The sequence below is a fragment of the Podarcis erhardii genome, assembly GCF_964252035.2.
Source record: "Podarcis erhardii genome assembly, chromosome: 9".
In the NCBI taxonomy this organism is placed as follows: Eukaryota; Metazoa; Chordata; class Lepidosauria; order Squamata; family Lacertidae; genus Podarcis; species Podarcis erhardii.
Window position 1 is genome coordinate 56,016,192 of NC_138512.1, and position 17,136 is coordinate 56,033,327.

Below are 17,136 nucleotides of genomic sequence, written 5' to 3' on the forward strand. Positions count from 1 at the left end.
GATTTATACTAAGCCAAAGTTTACACATTTGCTTGCACTTTTAAAACCCTTTTCTTCTTTGCAGGGGGGGAAATGTGCATACTTATAAAATATTGACTGGAGTGGTAAGCCTCTCTAGTGGCGTAGCGTGGGTTGTCAGCACCTGGGGCAAGGCAAGTAATTTGCGCCCCCTAACCCGTGGATTTGCGCCCCCTAACCCGTGGATTTGCGCCCCCTTACACTAACCCCCAGATGTTGCGCCCGGTGCTGCCGGCCCCCCCTGCACCCCACGCCACTGAGCCTCTCCCCAACAGAACCATTTGCTTTAAACAGAGTAATAGTCCATGAGAACTTCGACATATGAAAATGGCATTGCTTTCTTGAAAATGAGACCCAAGGACAAGTCTACCAGCCCAACATGTTCTCTGTAGGACTGTGTGCCAATTCCCTGGCCACCAATACATGTTCAGAGGCAGCCGCCAGTGCAAAGTGTCTGGCTGGGGACTCAGCGAAGGTAATTAAAAACTTACTAGCTCATTGCAATCAAGGTAGCACATGCAGTTAGAAGTTTGTGAATTAAAGGGAAAAATAAATTGTAAAGCCTCGTGACAATATCTAATGAGTTGCAGGCTGCTGAAATTTCAGCCTAGAAAGTGGTGAGGATTGTGTGGCTGGGGGGAATTAAAGAAATCAGAAACTGGCCAGACTGTGTGTGCAAGTTTATGGTTCATAGTACTATGGACACAAAATGTTAGGAACAACATAGACAACACCAGGGGAGGAAATTGGGCTGTTTAAGTCACCAACAGCTTCTTGGAAGGGAAAGAGTGAAATACTCATCTATTGCACTTAAATAGGGATAGTTCAGTTTCTAGAATTGTTTCACAGTCACTATATAGTTTAAAAATGCTATCGTTTGGGGCTGACAACTTTAAATACGCACACATGTATAAAAAATTAATTTTTTAAAAAATGCAAAAAATCGTTTTTAAAAAAAGCAAAAGCCCGTTCTGTCCAGAGTTGTATTTATCGCGCATTAAATGTATACCTCCAGAATAAGGATTTAGCTCCTCCCAAACCATTTTTCTGTGTCTTTCCCCTCAGCCAGAAGACTCTACCAATTGTGGTAACCAGCCCCAAAAGAAAAATAGAAACAGCGTGGTGTGAAAAGAGCTCAGGCAAGGCGGTGGAGGCAGAACAACTACACTCGCTCAGCCGTGAGCTCTCTATCGCGCGCGGTTGCGCCCGCAGTGGGGAGGGAAAGGTGACTTTTGTCCCCGTAATACAGCTCGGTCACCCACCCACCCCCGAAGTGGAAGCCGTGGGATCCAGGGAAAGAATGCGCGCTTTTCCTTTAAGGCCTCTGGAAGAGCTTCCAGCGCCTGCCCACCGCCCACCGCCTACCTCCAGCCGCCACGACCTCTTTCCCTACCGGGAGAGCGCTAGCCGCGCCCCCTTTCCTTCCCTGCGCCCGAAGCGGCCTGACGCGACGCGACTGAGGCGGGGCTGCTGGAGGCGGGCGGCGCGCTGCAAACAGGGACCGGAGGGGCTTGTCCGGGATGGTAGCGCTTCCGTGGCCTCCGAGCGGTAAGCGCCGAGGAGGCGAGGCGGCTGCCTGCGGCGGCGACTGTGCGTGCGTAATGCAGCTGCCCGCGGGAGGAACGGGAGACTAGCCGGCCCGGCAGCGTGTGCGCCTTCCTCCCGAGCCCTCCGAATCCGTGGAGCTCCGTTGCGCCGCGCGTGGGCGGCGTTCTGGCACTCTGGCCCCTGCGCGCTCGGCAGAGACGATGAGCCGGGCCCTGCTGCCGCTTCTCGTGACCTGCGGCTTGCTGGGGATGCGGCCCCTGCCCGCCCAGGGCCAGGAGGCCCAGACCCCGGACTGGAGGATGACGCTGAAGACCATCAGGAACGGCGTCCACAAGATCGACACTTACCTGAATGCTGCTTTGGATCTCCTGGGAGGAGAGGATGGGCTCTGTCGGTATAAGTGCAGCGATGGTAATGCCAATAGTGCCCTAAAGAAGTGGGGAGAGCGGGAGGGAGGTTAACGCAGTAATTCCCGGTTGGTACCGGTCCCAGCTCCTGCCCACCTAGCAGTTCAAAAGCACGTCAAAGTGCAAGTAGATAAATAGGTACCACTCTGGTGGGAAGGTAAATGGCACTTCCATGCGCTGCTCTGGTTCGCCAGAAGCGGCTTAGTCATGCTGGCCACATGACCCGGAAGCTGTACGCCAGCTCCCTCGGCCAGTAAAGCGAGATGAGCACCACAACCCCAGAGTCGTCCGCGACTGGACCTATTGGTCAGGGGGAACCTTTACCTTTTTATACCGAATCTTGAAAGCGTTAGGTTCAAGTCTAAACAGTTTGGAAGGTGCATGAAGTGTGATCAGATAAGGGATCTCCTGGGAATCCTTGGGTTCCAGAAGGCAAGGTATTTTTTATTTATTTTTATATACCACCTTTATCTTCCAATGATCTCAGTACATTGTTCTGCTTCCCATTTCATCCTCACAACAACCGTGTGAGGTAGGTTAGGCTAAGCGATGGTGACTGGCCCAAGGTAACCCATTGAGCTTCATGGCAGAGTGGGGATTCGAACCCTGTTCTTCCAGGTCCTAGTCCAACATTGTAACTATCATGCCGCACTGGCGTATAAATGTTATAAATAAACTCTCTTTAGATCAGAAGGTGCACACTGGGTCCATTTGGTAGAAAGATGCAGACCTATAAGTTCTACTGAGCTTTAATGGGGCATATTCTATGTAAAGGAGTAAAAGCTGCAGCTTAAAATACGTTTGCCAACCTTATTATGGCAGTTCAATCTTAAAGCTTTGCATACTTACATGCGTCCTTAGGATCTCACTTGTGATGCTAGCCAACAACAGTGACCTTTTAAAATGTTGACTGTAAAGATTAGTGCATTGTTGTCTTGGTTCCTGGATGCTTGATAAGCCTGTATTAGTATTGTTGGTTGTTTTATCATGACCTCAAAGTTCTCTTTGTTTTGGATGCTGGACTAGATGGGCCTTTGATCAGATCCAGCAGAGTGCTTCTTAGTATTGTCAGGTCTGAGGTTAACTTGTAATGGTGCCAAATGATTATATTACAGAAAGACTAAGCTTTTATAAATACATCCTTCTGTGTTTAGGCACCACATTGATAAACTGTGGATTGAAGTATTTGGAAATCATTGTGTAAAATAATCCATTCTTTCTTCCTCAGTTCAGGTTAACCAGTTGGAGTCCAGTTTTTAAAACCGATTTGATTGAGGTTTACCCCTAGTTATCTCTGGGGAGATGAGAAGATGGCTTTGTGGAAAACTAGCTACTTTTTAAATGGTGTTGCTGAAAAATATAACTTCATAACTATGGTTGTATACCTTTTCCCTAAATTGTTAGATATCCTATGTGTTTTGAGAAATGCATCTTTTTAAATAATCCTAAGGGAAGGGAGATTCTGTGATGCAGGAGATGCCACTTCTGGAGGAGCAAGAAAGCTTTTTTCAACTCAAGGGCCACATTCCCTTCTGGGCAACCTCTTGAGGGCCACATGAGGGGAATTAGGATCCTGATGATTCACAGCCTCCTCTGACATCCCCATAAAACAGCTTATGTCTGGGTATGGTGGACCAGTAAGAGCAGCAGAGCTTTCTTCTGTTCCCCTAGGAACACCTCCAGCAGCAGAACTCCCTCTCCACCCCCAGGGAGAAAGATCTCCATCATCCTGTCCCTCCCCACCCCACTCAGCTGCCCTCCCAGGGAACATAGGATTGCTCCCTTAGCACAGAAAAATTCCAAGTTAATGGTGTAGTGGTTAAAGTTGGGCTAGGACCTGGAAGGTGAGGATTCACTTCCTCACTGAGCCATGATCCTCCCCGGGTGACCCTGAGTCAGTCACCACATCTCAGCCTAACCGACACTGGGTTTTTGTGAGGATAAAATGTGAGGATAATTTTCCTTACGCTAAAGTCTCCAAACACACAAGTGTATATAACAGCTTATACTGGGTTATTTTATTGAATTCTGCGGTACAGATAATTTATATACATCTGTACCAGTTGGATATTATTCACAAACTCTTGCCTTGAGACATCTAATCAGGTGGAAATGAAACATGTTGAGTATTCAGAATTCTTTATATTTTACAGGATATAAGCCTTTACCTCGTTATGGCTATAAGCCTTCGCCACCCAATGGCTGCGGTTCTCCTCTTTTTGGAGTTCACGTAAGTATCTTCTTATCAAGTACTTCCTCCTACTCACTAGCTACATCTGTGTTTGGATGAAAAGAAGGAAAGATGCTTAAATGGCAATGTAGCTGGATTAACCTGTATTAAATTTATGAAAACACACATTTATATGGAGAGACTGTAATATATAAATAGTAAATGTGCAACTGTGTAAATAGTAGGCTATTGTTTTCATCTAAGCACAAAGTGTTGTGATTATTCTCTCAAAATCGCTTTTGTAAAATTTTAAAAACTAAATTTCTCATTCTCCCAAGAGGGGTCTTTGCAGCCTCAGAACTATAGGTCTAAAATATGAGAACCTTCATTCTGAGACAGTGGCCAGTTATTATTATTATTATTTATTAAATTTTATTCCGCTTGATTGTAGTAAAACCTCTAAACGATTTACAGATAATATTAATAAAAACAGTTTATAATGATTTTAAACATTTAAAGATAATTAAAATTAACAGGAAAAAGATTGAACTAGTCAACATCTGTGTCTAGATAGGCTTTGATAAACAAAAATGCTTTGTGCAGGTGCTTTAGCACAAAAAGTTACATGGCCAGGCCTGAACCCACATTGGGATTATGTTATACAATAAGGTTTTCAGCTGTTCCACCACTACTCTCTCCACTACCTTCCCCAGAAAGGGGTTATTTGTGATTGGTCAGTAGTTATTCCAGTCCAAGGGGTCCACAGCTGGTTCCTTATAAGTAGTGACACCACCGCCTCTTTCAAGGCTGCAGGGACCACCTGTTCATGCATTGAAGCATTAACTACACTTTGCACCCAACTAGTCAAAACCCTCTTTGCTAGATTCAGTAAGCCAAGAGGCGCAGAAGTCTAGAGAGAATGCAGTTAGGCATCTAAGCTGCCAGCACCTTGTCCGCATTCAGCTGACTCCACCAGCTGAATCCCATCCCATAACACATAAGAAGAGCCTGCTGGGTCTTGCCAATGACCCATCTAGTTTAGCATCCTATTCTCACGGTGGCCCAACCAGATGCTTGTGGGAAACGCACAAGCAAGGTTTGAGCGCAACAGCACTCTTCACTGCTGTGTTTTCCAGTAGCTGGTATTCTGAAGTATTACTGCCATCATCAGTAGCGTTACCCTCCATGGCTTTGTCCAGTCCTCTTTTAAAGCCATCTAGGTTGATCATGGATCACTGCCTCCCATGAATCCGTTTTTCCATAGTTTAACCATGTACTGCATGAAGAAGCACCGTGGAATTGTTTCTCCTGCATTGTCATCTCACATGTCAAGACATCTACCCCTTATTCTGCCAGCCTAAATGCTCCTGTTGTGCAAAAGCTGTCTCTCTTAGTCCTGTAAACAGATCAACTCCCCCCCCCCCACTTTTTTCCTTTTTTTGCTGAGGGTATTAGGCAGGGTGCAGGATGCATTGAGAATCTGATAATAGAACCATCCTGTACGGCAAAAGCTAGTAAATTTTATTACAGGAAACCACATTACAAGATTATCAGCCAATATGTTCAAAAAGTCCTCTCTGACCCCTATGTGATTATCAGTTTGTCTCTGAATGTGCAAATTCTAGGTTTCTGCTCCTCTGGAATATATGCTTAGCTAGAACAACAAAGTGCCATGTTTAGTTTCCCCAGACTGAGTAACTGGGGTCCCCTTTTCCTAGTTACTTTAAGATGTGTGATCCTCCAGATGTTTTAGATTACATCTGCCACCACCACTAACCATTGGCCATGCTGGCTGAGGCTGATGGGAGCTTGAATCCAACAATATCTGGAGAGCCATAGGTTAGCCATCCCTGCACAGCTGAAGCATCAGAAGAAAGCATAGATTACCATGGTAAACTCATCTAGCGCTGTTAGAGTGAAATGTATTTCTCTGCTCCCATGACTGCTTTAGAGAAACCTTTATAATTTGGTTTCTCTGATGAAAATCCTTTTCCAATTTCCATCTTAAATTTCCTGTGGGCCTTTCTTTATTCAGTTTATTAAAATTCTCCTTTAAGACTTGATCTGTTTTATTAACTTCTTGATATATTTTTGGAGTATAAACTCATCCCTCTTCTAGCTGGTTCTGAGTTGTTGTTGTTAAAATTTATATACCAGCCTTCATCTACAGATCTCAGGGTTGTTCACAATAGAAAATTTCAATATAAAAACCACAAAATACATGAGTTTCCCTCAGGAGACACAATTTCATTACATTAAAAATAATAATAACAAGTCTCACAACTGTTCTCAAGGAATGCTATTATATTATAATACTATATACTATTATAACTTGCTTCTCAGTTTGACATTGGCATTCCTTCAATGACAAAATGCTGCAATCAACATGACAGGTGTTACGATACCTGTGGCAACAAAAAACACGATTGCGACGAGGAGTTTCAATATTGCCTCTCTAAGATCTGTAGAGATGTACAGAAGACACTGGGAATACCAGAGAGCGTACAAGGTAAGCTTGTCTGGAATAACACAGCTGTAATGGATATTTACAGAGCTTACATATAACTGTAGGTAGTGTTTTATTAGAAATAATAAAACCAGGAGGCACAAAGTAACGTGACTTAACTCTGTTCAGTTTTTCCAGTGCCTGTGTGCAGCTAATAAAGAATAGCACTTTCTAACAGATGATGAAGTATGGATTGTGTTCATCATTGCACAAAAGTGGAAGGATTTGCCTGATACTGGAAATGTTGCATTGAGCAATGCATGATTATGCTGCCCAGTTTGGGCGAATTCTTCTCTTCTTGTGCAGCTCTGTAAGATGATGTTTTGGGATAGGTTTTGGCTGGGTCAATAGGTTTTGGAGTGTAGTCCTGGACTGGAATAGGTTTTGTACTGTGGTCCGAAACGTCTGGAGGGTATCCTGTTTGCAAATGCTGTTCTATGTTGTGTCACCACTGAACATTCCTCCCCTTACAGTAGAATGTGAAAAAGACATGTCCTCCTAGCAGATGTTCTACCTGAGCCAAGCCATTAGCATGTAGCAATTCCATGAATTGCTATAGCAGTGTGGAGAGTGAATATTAGATTTACTATATGATGAATGAATAAAAAGCTTCTCTTGGTGGTTTATTATCTGCCAGTTCCTAATTTTAGGCCTTCATTGCAGTTTTGATTTCTGCAAGTTTGGTGCAAAGAAGGTCACAACATAATGTCTTTTTCTGGGGCTAATTCTACTTTTGACACAGTGTAGACTGGCCACAGTCACACTTATGAGTTAGCCAAATCTTGCAGGCTGTATTTGTGATCAGCACAGTGCAAAATACAAGCAACTTCTGTCTTATTGCAGGAGCTGAATTGCCTGTGTATTGCTATGAACCTGATGCCCACCAAACCTTAAACTTGCCCAAACAGATATAGGGCTCACTCACATTATAGCTGACTACATGTCTTTATCTCAAGCACGTGTGGAGCTGGTACCTCTACATGGATCGTATTTCTACATCCAACTCAATTCCCATGGTGGTGGTCTTACTCTGAGCAATGATAGTGATGAAAGTGACAAGTATAAGTTGGTTGTTCAATAAATTGAAATTTCATCTTATGTCAATCAGCAGAATAAGCTGCATACCTTTGCATTGGGTCTAGGTTAACTGGATGTTTTGTTTCTTTATAGTGACAACTGGGCTTCAGTACAAGAATTTAAAAATTGATTTGCTTTTTCCTCCTTGCAGCGTGTGAATCAACAGTTCAACTAGTGTTTGACGCAGTCATACATTTAGGATGCAAGCCATACCTTGACAGTCAAAGAGCAGCATGTATGTGTCGGTATGAAGACAAGACAGACCTTTAAGAGAGAAGCTTTCGACCTGGTTCAGTTCATCTGTATTGTGAGAACCCTTTTGTTGTTACAAAGCTGTTCAAAGCATACGGTCGGAGCATCAAGCTGGTCTACACTTCTGTAGAAGACACTAATTTTTTATATAGCACTTCTTCCCTCTGTCACCTTTGCATCCTTAATCTTTAAGGATCTTTTGCATACAACTTTGAAAGCGAAAATTGCAATTTTGGCAACTAGCCTCGGAGTGGTACCTCTACTTGAGTTTTTCCTCTTGAGGGGATTGTGGATGCTGCTCTTAAACTGATAGAGATGAACACCTGTAACTATTGCATGGGGTAAAAAGTAGGTCAAACTTTGGTCTTACCAGCATTTGGCATCTCCTCAGAGCCTTGCTTTATGGACAGAAGGGAAATGCCTTAAAAATGTATGGGTTTTGTTTGCAATCTTATGCTGCTGTTATAGTGGAATATTCCCTTGAGTAGATATTCAGTTTCTGCTTCTGTAGTTCAGTCCTGTGTGTTCAATTAATTAATGAACCTTATGTATGTTCAATTAAGTCTCACTATTCACTGAGGCTTAGTATTCACTTAGTAAGTATATTTAGATTTTTCAGCCTTACACAGCAATCCTCTGCGTGCTTACTTGGGAGTAAGCCCCATTAAAAACAGTGGAGCTTACTCCCCCCTCCCCGAAGACACAGACCAAGCTTTATTAAACATTTAATAGTACTTAACATACAAAAACCACAGTAAATTTTCTTTCTACCCACTCCCCCCACCCATCCCGGTTTGTAAATAAAAATCAACCTTATTTTGCCCCTTCTGATTAAGTAAGGGGAGAGAAAACAATGAGGTCGTTGCTTGGGTTGGCCACAAATTTCTCCGCCTGGTTCCTCAGAGTGATGAAAAGGCTGCCATCCATTCTGGGCTGGAGCCCAAGCACTGCACCATCGCAGGAGAAGTCACAGAGAAGAGAACCTAGGAAGGACCTGAGTGATTCAGTTTTGTTGTGGCTCTCCTGCTGGGTCAGATGAATCACTTGCTGGCTGGTCCACTTTCTGTGGATTGATCTGCTTTTCAAAGGGAGTAGCATCCATTGTTTCTTTAGTTACACATTCTGTGTTAGCACCTGGAAATTCAAGTACAGATGGATGTTCCTGAAGCATCAATTGTTTCTTTAGTTGCACATTCTGTGTTAGCACCTGGAAATTCAAGTACAGATGGATGTTCCTGAAGCACTGCCTTTGTCATTCCTGGGCTAGAGACCTTCTTTTTAAGCCCACAGCTTTTGCCTGTGGCAAAACTTCCAGAGCACCTTCTCCAGGCACTTTGCTGGTGGTCTTTGCAGGGCTCCAGCAAAGATTGGGCGACAGGAACACATGTGACATTGGCTTGACTTTGTAGGTGGTCAAACCCTCCGGAGGCTTGAACACAAAATTCTCAGGGGCAAATGAGCACTCTCTCCTTTGTGGTGCAAGAGCCAGGATGATAGGGGCTGGAAGGTTATCTTTTTCAAGCTCCATGGCTGTATCCAAAGGGATTTGGGTGATCACACCTTCTTTAAGAGGCTCCACTGAATGGTTCTCTTTCATGCCACACAACACTGTTGCCTTTGCATTTTTGACCCCTCTGCGCTGCTCTTTTCTGTTACTTGTTTCTATTTTCTGCAGCGGAAGACCTGCATTCACAGCAGGCCGGGATATCTGTGATATTTTGGTCAGAGCAGCAGCTGTGGCTCCTGTAACTCTTCCAGCGGCAGTTGTGGAAGTTGTAGGCTGCGCCCCTTTCCTCTCTTTGGGGGGGGTTTGTCTATGTAGATCTGCCTCTGGTTATGCTGAGCTGTTTGCAGAGTGGAGCCCTTGCTAAGTACCATCACTGAATGTGGTGGTCTGACTGATTCTTGCAATTGGTTCTTCATCTGTGACCTTGTTAACCGCATTTCCACACTTGCTCCTTTTGTTACTGTCTCCTTGGGCTTGTTAAGCACCGGTATATTTGTTGATTTTGAAAGGAAGGCAGGTGCCTCTGGTTTGAATTGCCCACATTTAAATGTGGGCTTTCTCTGCTCTTTTAACTTCCAAAGTTTCTCAGCTTTGTTAACACTGTAGCATTTCCAAATGCTCCTGTTCATGAGACTTAGCTGAAACACCTGATTTTTGGCTTGACTTTGTGCTGCTCCTTAGTAAGTACCCTTCACCTGCCTCCTCCAGCAGTGGAGACTCACCATTTCTTGATGTCTGTGCATTGACATCAATGAGTCCAAACTGCCTGCCTTTATTAAACTCCTTGTGTCTGGTCTCCTTTCGGGAAATGGACTTTTGGTGGACAGGTTTTGCCTTCAAGGTCTCCGTACTTAGGTCCTTTTTGTACCAAGCAGCAAAAGTGGCAGCCATCCTGCTGTTCACTCACCAACCACTTCCTACCAGCTCCAGCATCGACCCTCAAACTGCCTCTCGGCTCACCCCAGATTCCAGTGGAGCTTACTTTTGAGTGAATAGGCGCCAGAACACTATTTGCCTCTAACAACAATTATAGCATGTCAGATTACTAATCTCAGTGTTTAAGGATTGCCTTAATGTGACTTAGATGCATCTGAATCCATTTATACAACAGATTCTCAAGTGCCTTAAAACTATAGATGGTATCCAACTGAGTCATATTCAGACTAGATCCACTACTGTGTATATTAAGCACACTAACTTCATTGGATCTACTCTGAGGATTACTTGGTTGCATATCTCCCTTAAAGTTTTAACTGACAAAGTTAAGTTGTTTACATGTTGGAATTCTAGGGTGCATCAAATCCATCTGCCAAAGCAATGAAACCAAGCTATTCATTCCCCTGCCCCCCAATTATCCAAGAACACTATAAATTTGTAAAATTATTTTTGATCTCTAATCAAGTGTTTTAGACACATAGACATTCTGCGAAGTAAAGGTGTCTTAATATGTATTATTGGCCTGAACAAGAGAAATATTTGCATTTAGTGTGCGGAGCATTTGACTATCAAACCTTTTTCTTCTGTACTGTTTCAGAACTAAATTATATGACTAATGAATACTTTTACCATTGTTTCTGTGTTTTAGGCTTATGGAATTGCTTTGAGAACTCTGCAAGGTTTGTTTCCCACTTGATTTTTAATAATTTATTTGTACTTTCGCATTTGACTTGAATAGAAAAAGATTCTAATTTATTTGTCTGTACTTGCCTATTTGACATTAGTAGAAAAAAAATTCTCTTAATCTTTTCTATATATATATTTTAAAATGAAGTAATTTATGAGAAATAATCTGTTCCCATGCTGCTAATGTTAATTATAACTGACCCAATGAAAACAGTGGGGCTGTCTGCCCTATTAATTTTAATAGGACTTGGTCACAACCAACTTTAGTTGGATCAAAACCTACAAAATGGGTGTTCCATTTTTTAATCTTTGATTTTATAGAAGTTTTTTGTCAAATGTATTTTGTCTTTTATGAAAGAATGTGAACTTTTAATGTTGAGTTGTTCTCAAGTTCTGAACACACAAGCACTAGAAACTACTGAATGAAATTACTTGAAAAGTGGTCTGTGATATATTTTCTTCTGGGAAATAAGGGATTTCTTTAGCGTGAAAATTTGTGGGGAAAAAAGAACTGTATTTGTGTAAAGTGGGGGAGAAGAATTAAAGAGTCAAAGCTGTGTGTGTGTCATGTCATTTTGCTATAAATAAAACTTAACTGAGTAGCATACTATACTGAGGAAAATCTGCAGGATTCATTTTGCAAGCCTTTATTCTTGCTCAGGGGTAGGCAACCTAAGGCCCGTGGGCCGGATGCAGCCCAATCGCCTTCTCAATCCAGCCCATGGATGGTCCGGGAGTCAGTGTATTTTTACATGAGTAGAATGTCTCCTTTTATTTAAAATGCATCTCTGGGTTATTTGTGGGGCCTGCCTGGTGTTTTTACATGAGTAGAATGTGTGCTTTTATTTAAAATGCATCTCTGAGTTATTTGTGGGGCATAGGAATTTGTTCGTTCCCCCCCCCCCAAAAAAAAATAGTCCAGCCCACCACATGGTCTGAGGGATGGTGGACTAGCCCACAGCTGAAAAAGGTTGCTGACCCCTGTTCTAGCTGCATTTGGATGTAACATGAGAGCCTGCAGCAGCCAGTGTGGCTGCAAGGTCAGAAACTTTCCCTTCCATTTTTGGCTAACTGTAATTGTCTGAAGCTAGACAAACTGTGGTTAGTCATAACTTTACTGACTTATGAAGCTGGCTTGTTTCAATAAAATTCTGGTTAAGAGTAAGTTCAGAACTAAAGCTTTAGGTTTGTGAAGAAGTACCATATTTTTCATCCTATAGGGCGCACCGGCCCATAGGACGCACCTTGTTTTTTGGGGTGGGGAATGAATAAAAAAAAATTATCCCCCCCCCCAGCCGCGGATGCCACCCCAAGCCTTGCACACGCCTGCCCGAAGCATGGGGCACCCTCCGGAGGGCTCCACGTGCTTCGGGCAGCAGGCTGCCGCCCCAAGCCTCGCGCGCCCGGCGGGAGCTCCTGCCGGGCGCGCAAGGCTTGCAGACACTCGCCCGAAGCACGGCGAGCCCTCCGGAGGGCTCCCTGTGCTTCGGGCAACAGGCTGCCGCCCCAAGCCTTGCGCGCTCAGCGGGAGCTCCTGCCGGGCGCGCAAGGCTTGCAGACACTCGCCCGAAGCACGGGGAGCCCTCCGGAGTCTCCGTGTGCTTCGGGCGGCAGGCTGCCGCCCCAAGCCTCGCATGCCCGGCAGGAGCTCCTGCCGGGCGCGCAAGGCTTGCAGACACTCGCCCGAAGCACGGCGAGCCCTCCGGAGGGCTCTGCGTAATTCGGGCGGCAGGCTGCCGCCCCAAGCCTTTCGCGCTCGGCGGGAGCTCCTGCCGGGCACGCAAGGCTTGCAGACACTCGCCAGAAGCACGGGGAGCCCTCCGGAGGGCTCTGCGTGCTTCGGGTGGCAGGCTGCCGCCCCAAGCCTTGCGCGCCTGGCGGGAGCTCCTGCCGGGCGCGCAAGGCTTGCAGACACTCGCCCGAAGCACGGCGAGCCCTCCGGAGGGCTCTGCGTGCTTCGGGCGGCAGGCTGCCGCCCCAAGCCTTGCGCGCCTGGCGGGAGCTCCTGCCGGGCGCGCAAGGCTTGCAGACACTCGCCCGAAGCACGGCGAGCCCTCCGGAGGGCTCTGCGTGCTTCGGGCGGCAGGCTGCCGCCCCAAGCCTTGCGCGCTCGGCGGGAGCTCCTGCCGGGCGCGCAAGGCTTGCAGACACTCGCCAGAAGCACGGGGAGCCCTCCGGAGCGCTCTGCGTGCTTCGGGCGGCAGGCTGCCGCCCCAAGCCTCGCGCGCCCGGCGGGAGCTCCTGCCGGGCGCGCAAGGCTTGCAGACACTCGCCGGGGCTGCAGGCTGCTGCCAGCAAGCCTTGTGAGCCCGCAGGAACTCCCGCGGGCTCCCAAGGCTTGCGGATAGCTTCCTGAAGCCTGGAGAGCGAGAGGGGTCGGTGCACACCGATGCCTCTCGCTCTCCAGGCTTCAGCGAAAGCCTGCATTCGCCCCATAGGACGCACACACTTTCCCCCTTCATTTTTGGAGGGGAAAAAGTGCATCCTATGGGGCGAAAAATACGGTATTTAATACAAGGCTCCAAAAAAGTACACTATAACAACCTTTCATCCAAATACACAAGTGCAATGAAGATGCAATTCAAACAACAAATTTCAGTACTAGCTTAGCCTGCCAAGAGCATTCCTAGCAATGTGACTCAAAGCTAGTTGTTCATATTATTAGCTTGCCGTAGGTACAAAGTTCAGCAGGAGCAATCTGCGAAACACAAACCAAAGCCAGAGGAAAGGAAGAGCAAACTACTTTCTCTAGATATTTTAATGAAAGCAATGGCAAGCCAAAAACAAGAGAACTTCAATTTGGAGAAGTTTGAAGGAGTGTAAACTTTAATCATGGATCTAAAATCTAGAACTGATAGAGTTACATACCGCCCTGCTAAAACACACTTTGGAGTAGAAGCATTTATACTAACCATTTAATGCTGGGGAATCATAAAAGTTCTGGCCAGTTACAGAATGCTGAGCTATGTTCCCATTGCATTCTTAACAAATGTTAATTCAACAAGCATGGCATAAGACTTTTTTGGCATTGAAATGTCAGTTATATAAATAGTGACCAAGGTTCCCTCTGAATATTAAAAAAAATGTCAATACATTTATAAACTATTGCACTTGGTACAATGTCCTGAAAAATGCCTGCTTTTGTTTCTGAAAAAGGAAGTTTATTTCTAGCCCTTTATACTGAGATGACTGTGCCTGGTGAAAAATTAGGTGCAAAAGAAAAGGCGTCTGCAGTTCTGAAGAGAATATCTAGTTACAGGTGGTAGTTGGGCTTCCATACTCCACATAGGTCTTTTGTATTTCCCCACAATTTAAAGATTTGTATACTGCTTGACTGTCATAAAAACCTTTAAACAGATTACAAGAAATATTAAAATTACCAATGAAAACCAGTTAAAACCAAATAATTAAAACAATTTAAAAGATAATTAAAGTTAACAATAAAACATATACCGTATTTTTCGCCCCATAGGACGCACCGGCCCATAGGACGCACCTAGTTTTTTGGGGGGGAAATAAAGGGGAAAAAATGATTCCCCCCCAGGTGCTCTGCGCTAATCCCGAAGCTTGGGGCGTGCGGAGTTCAGCGCGCCCCAAGCTTCTGGGTGCCGACAAGGTCTCCGCTAGCCGTTGGAGAGCCGTGTGGCTCTCCCACGGCTAGCGGAGCGCTGTGCTAATGCCGAAGTTTGGGGCGTGCGGAGCTCAGCGCGCCCCAAGCTTCTGGGTGCAGGCAAGCTCTCCGCCAGCCCTGGGAGAGCTGGGTCTCCCACGGCTAGCGGATAGCTTCCTGAAGCCTGGAGAGCAAGAGGGGTCGGTGCGCTCTCCAGGCTTCGCTCTCCAGGCTTCAGCGAAAGCCTGCATTCGCCCCATAGGACGCACACACATTTCCCCTTCATTTTTGGAGGGGAAAAAGTGCGTCCTATAGGGCGAAAAATACGGTAAATAACAGCATGTCAATATGTGCCTGGGATTATTATTGTTGTTGTTAATGCAAACTGAATAAATTTATACTGTATTTGGGTCAGAAATCAGGTTACTGTGACCCAATAGTTTTATTTATTTATGTTAGCACAGGGTTGACACAACAGTGACTAAGAGATCAAAGATTCCGGGTATACCTTGACCAAGGTTTGAACTTTAAGTTTGGAAAGAAAAGGTGATTCTTATATAGGAGTGCCATAACAGGCACGTCCAACTCTCAAGAGACTGTGATTTACTCACAGTATAAAAAGACCGGCTGTGATCTACCCAGTGCCATTGCAGGAGTTAGGGGCGGGTTGACCAAAGGCGATCACTAAACTTCATTCCGTGATCTACATGGGACACCCCCACGATCTACCAGTAGATCGCAATGTACCTGTTGGACATGCCTGCCATAACACAATGGTAGAGCACGAGGATTTTTTGCATGCACATTTTCCTAGGGCCAGTCTCTAATATAGGGCTGGGAAATGCTTCTACCTGAAACTATTGAAAGCCCCCATCATCCAAACATGCAGGCCTAGGCGGAGCAGTGTATGAGGCAGCTTCCTGCAATGTTAATCAGACGGTCCTGGAAGTGGTCACCACAGAAGACACAGAAGACTGGATTTAGTGGTACTAAGTGGGAAATTGCCAGCCTCATGAAGCAGCTTTTCCACCTACAAACAGTGATCCCTCTGGAAGTTGTCAGCATTTACATTATTACACTTGCTGCACAGTCCTATACACGCCTCAGTAGTTAGTCCCAATGGATTCATTGGAGCTCACTCCCATTTAAGTAGGGATAGATCAATTCGAGTTACTGGGTTGCAGTCAATGGTACCTTTGTCCTAGAAGTGCTTCTGCTAACAAGGTGAGACAACCCATTTTCACCAACCCTCCCTACAATTTGTGGGCCATACCCATTCTCTACCCAGCTGGCAGGGAAAGCTTTTTGGGGTAGGAGGAATGATGGTTAGTAGCAACTAGATGTTTAACTTATGCAAGCAAACACACATCTGCTAGCACAAAGTCACCATTAGATACGATTCCTAGTCTTCAGTATGTTACATGTTAGAAAAAGCATATGTCATGCTAGTGGCTTTTTTGTGTTGGGTTACATCACAGGTGATGTTTATATAATCCACCACCCTGCCAGCAGCCTGTATATCATGTTTTATTTTTGTCAAGTGGAAACATTGGTACACACCCTTGAACATAACCATTTTTATGTCTAGTCAATTACATTTTCTTTCTAGAGGAGGACTACAGCCTTACAGTAGTTGCGGGGTGGTGATGGAGGCAATGAGAATACCCATAGATAAAGGCAGAAAAACTGCCTTTTGGAAATTTCCTTTCAGTGTGTCCACCAAAACCCCTAGAGACCCTTTTCACATGTGCTTCTAGTAAGTCAGGTGTCCCCCATCTTATATTTGTGCACCTGGTTCTTCCTGCCTAAGTGTAGAACCTGACATTTATCCCTATTGAAAACCATTTTAAAGCCCTAAACGGCCTCGGCCCAGTATACCTGAAGGAGCGTCTCCACCCCCATCATTCTGCCCGGACACTGAGGTCCAGCGCCGAGGGCCTTCTGGCGGTTCCCTCACTGCGAGAAGCAAAGGTACAGGGAACCAGGCAGAGGGCCTTCTCGGTAGTGGCGCCCGCCCTGTGGAACGCCCTCCCATCAGATGTCAAAGCGATAAACAACTACCTGACATTCAGAAGACATCTTAAGGCGGCCCTGTTCAGGGAAGTTTTTAATGTGTGACATTTTAGTGTATTTTTGGTCTCTGTGGAAGCTGCCCAGAGTGGCTGGGGAAACCCAGCCAGATGGGCGGGGTACAAATAATAAATTATTATTATTATTATTATTATTATTATTATTATTATTAGGCCCAGTTCTCCAATCTGGAAAGGCCATTTTGAATTCTGATTCTGTCTTCTATGCATTTCTACCCCTCCCAGTTTGGTGTCATCTGCAAATTTGATGAGTATCCCTTCAATTCCTTCATCCAAATTGTTTATACAGACATTGAACAACATATTTTGCTTCAGGCGGCAAAATGCG

General features: G+C 45.1%; 1 protein-coding gene across 2 annotated transcripts; it reads left to right on the forward strand.

Annotated features, from left to right (window-relative positions):
* Window positions 1–1,443: 1,443 nt before the first annotated feature.
* Window positions 1,444–11,606, forward strand: PLA2G12A (phospholipase A2 group XIIA). 2 transcript variants are annotated; one of them, XR_014160222.1, is made up of 5 exons: window positions 1,444–1,977; window positions 4,127–4,203; window positions 6,487–6,652; window positions 7,878–9,124; window positions 9,204–11,606. XR_014160222.1 is itself a non-coding variant. In XM_081876176.1 (4 exons), the coding sequence occupies exons 1-4, from the start codon at window positions 1,767–1,769 to the stop codon at window positions 7,994–7,996; spliced, it is 573 nt and encodes a 190-aa protein (XP_081732302.1). In that variant the 5' UTR covers window positions 1,444–1,766; the 3' UTR covers window positions 7,997–11,606. The 2 variants fall into 2 exon arrangements, 1 of the variants encoding a protein (XP_081732302.1); XM_081876176.1 differs by having other exon boundaries at window positions 7,878–11,606.
* Window positions 11,607–17,136: the final 5,530 nt, after the last annotated feature.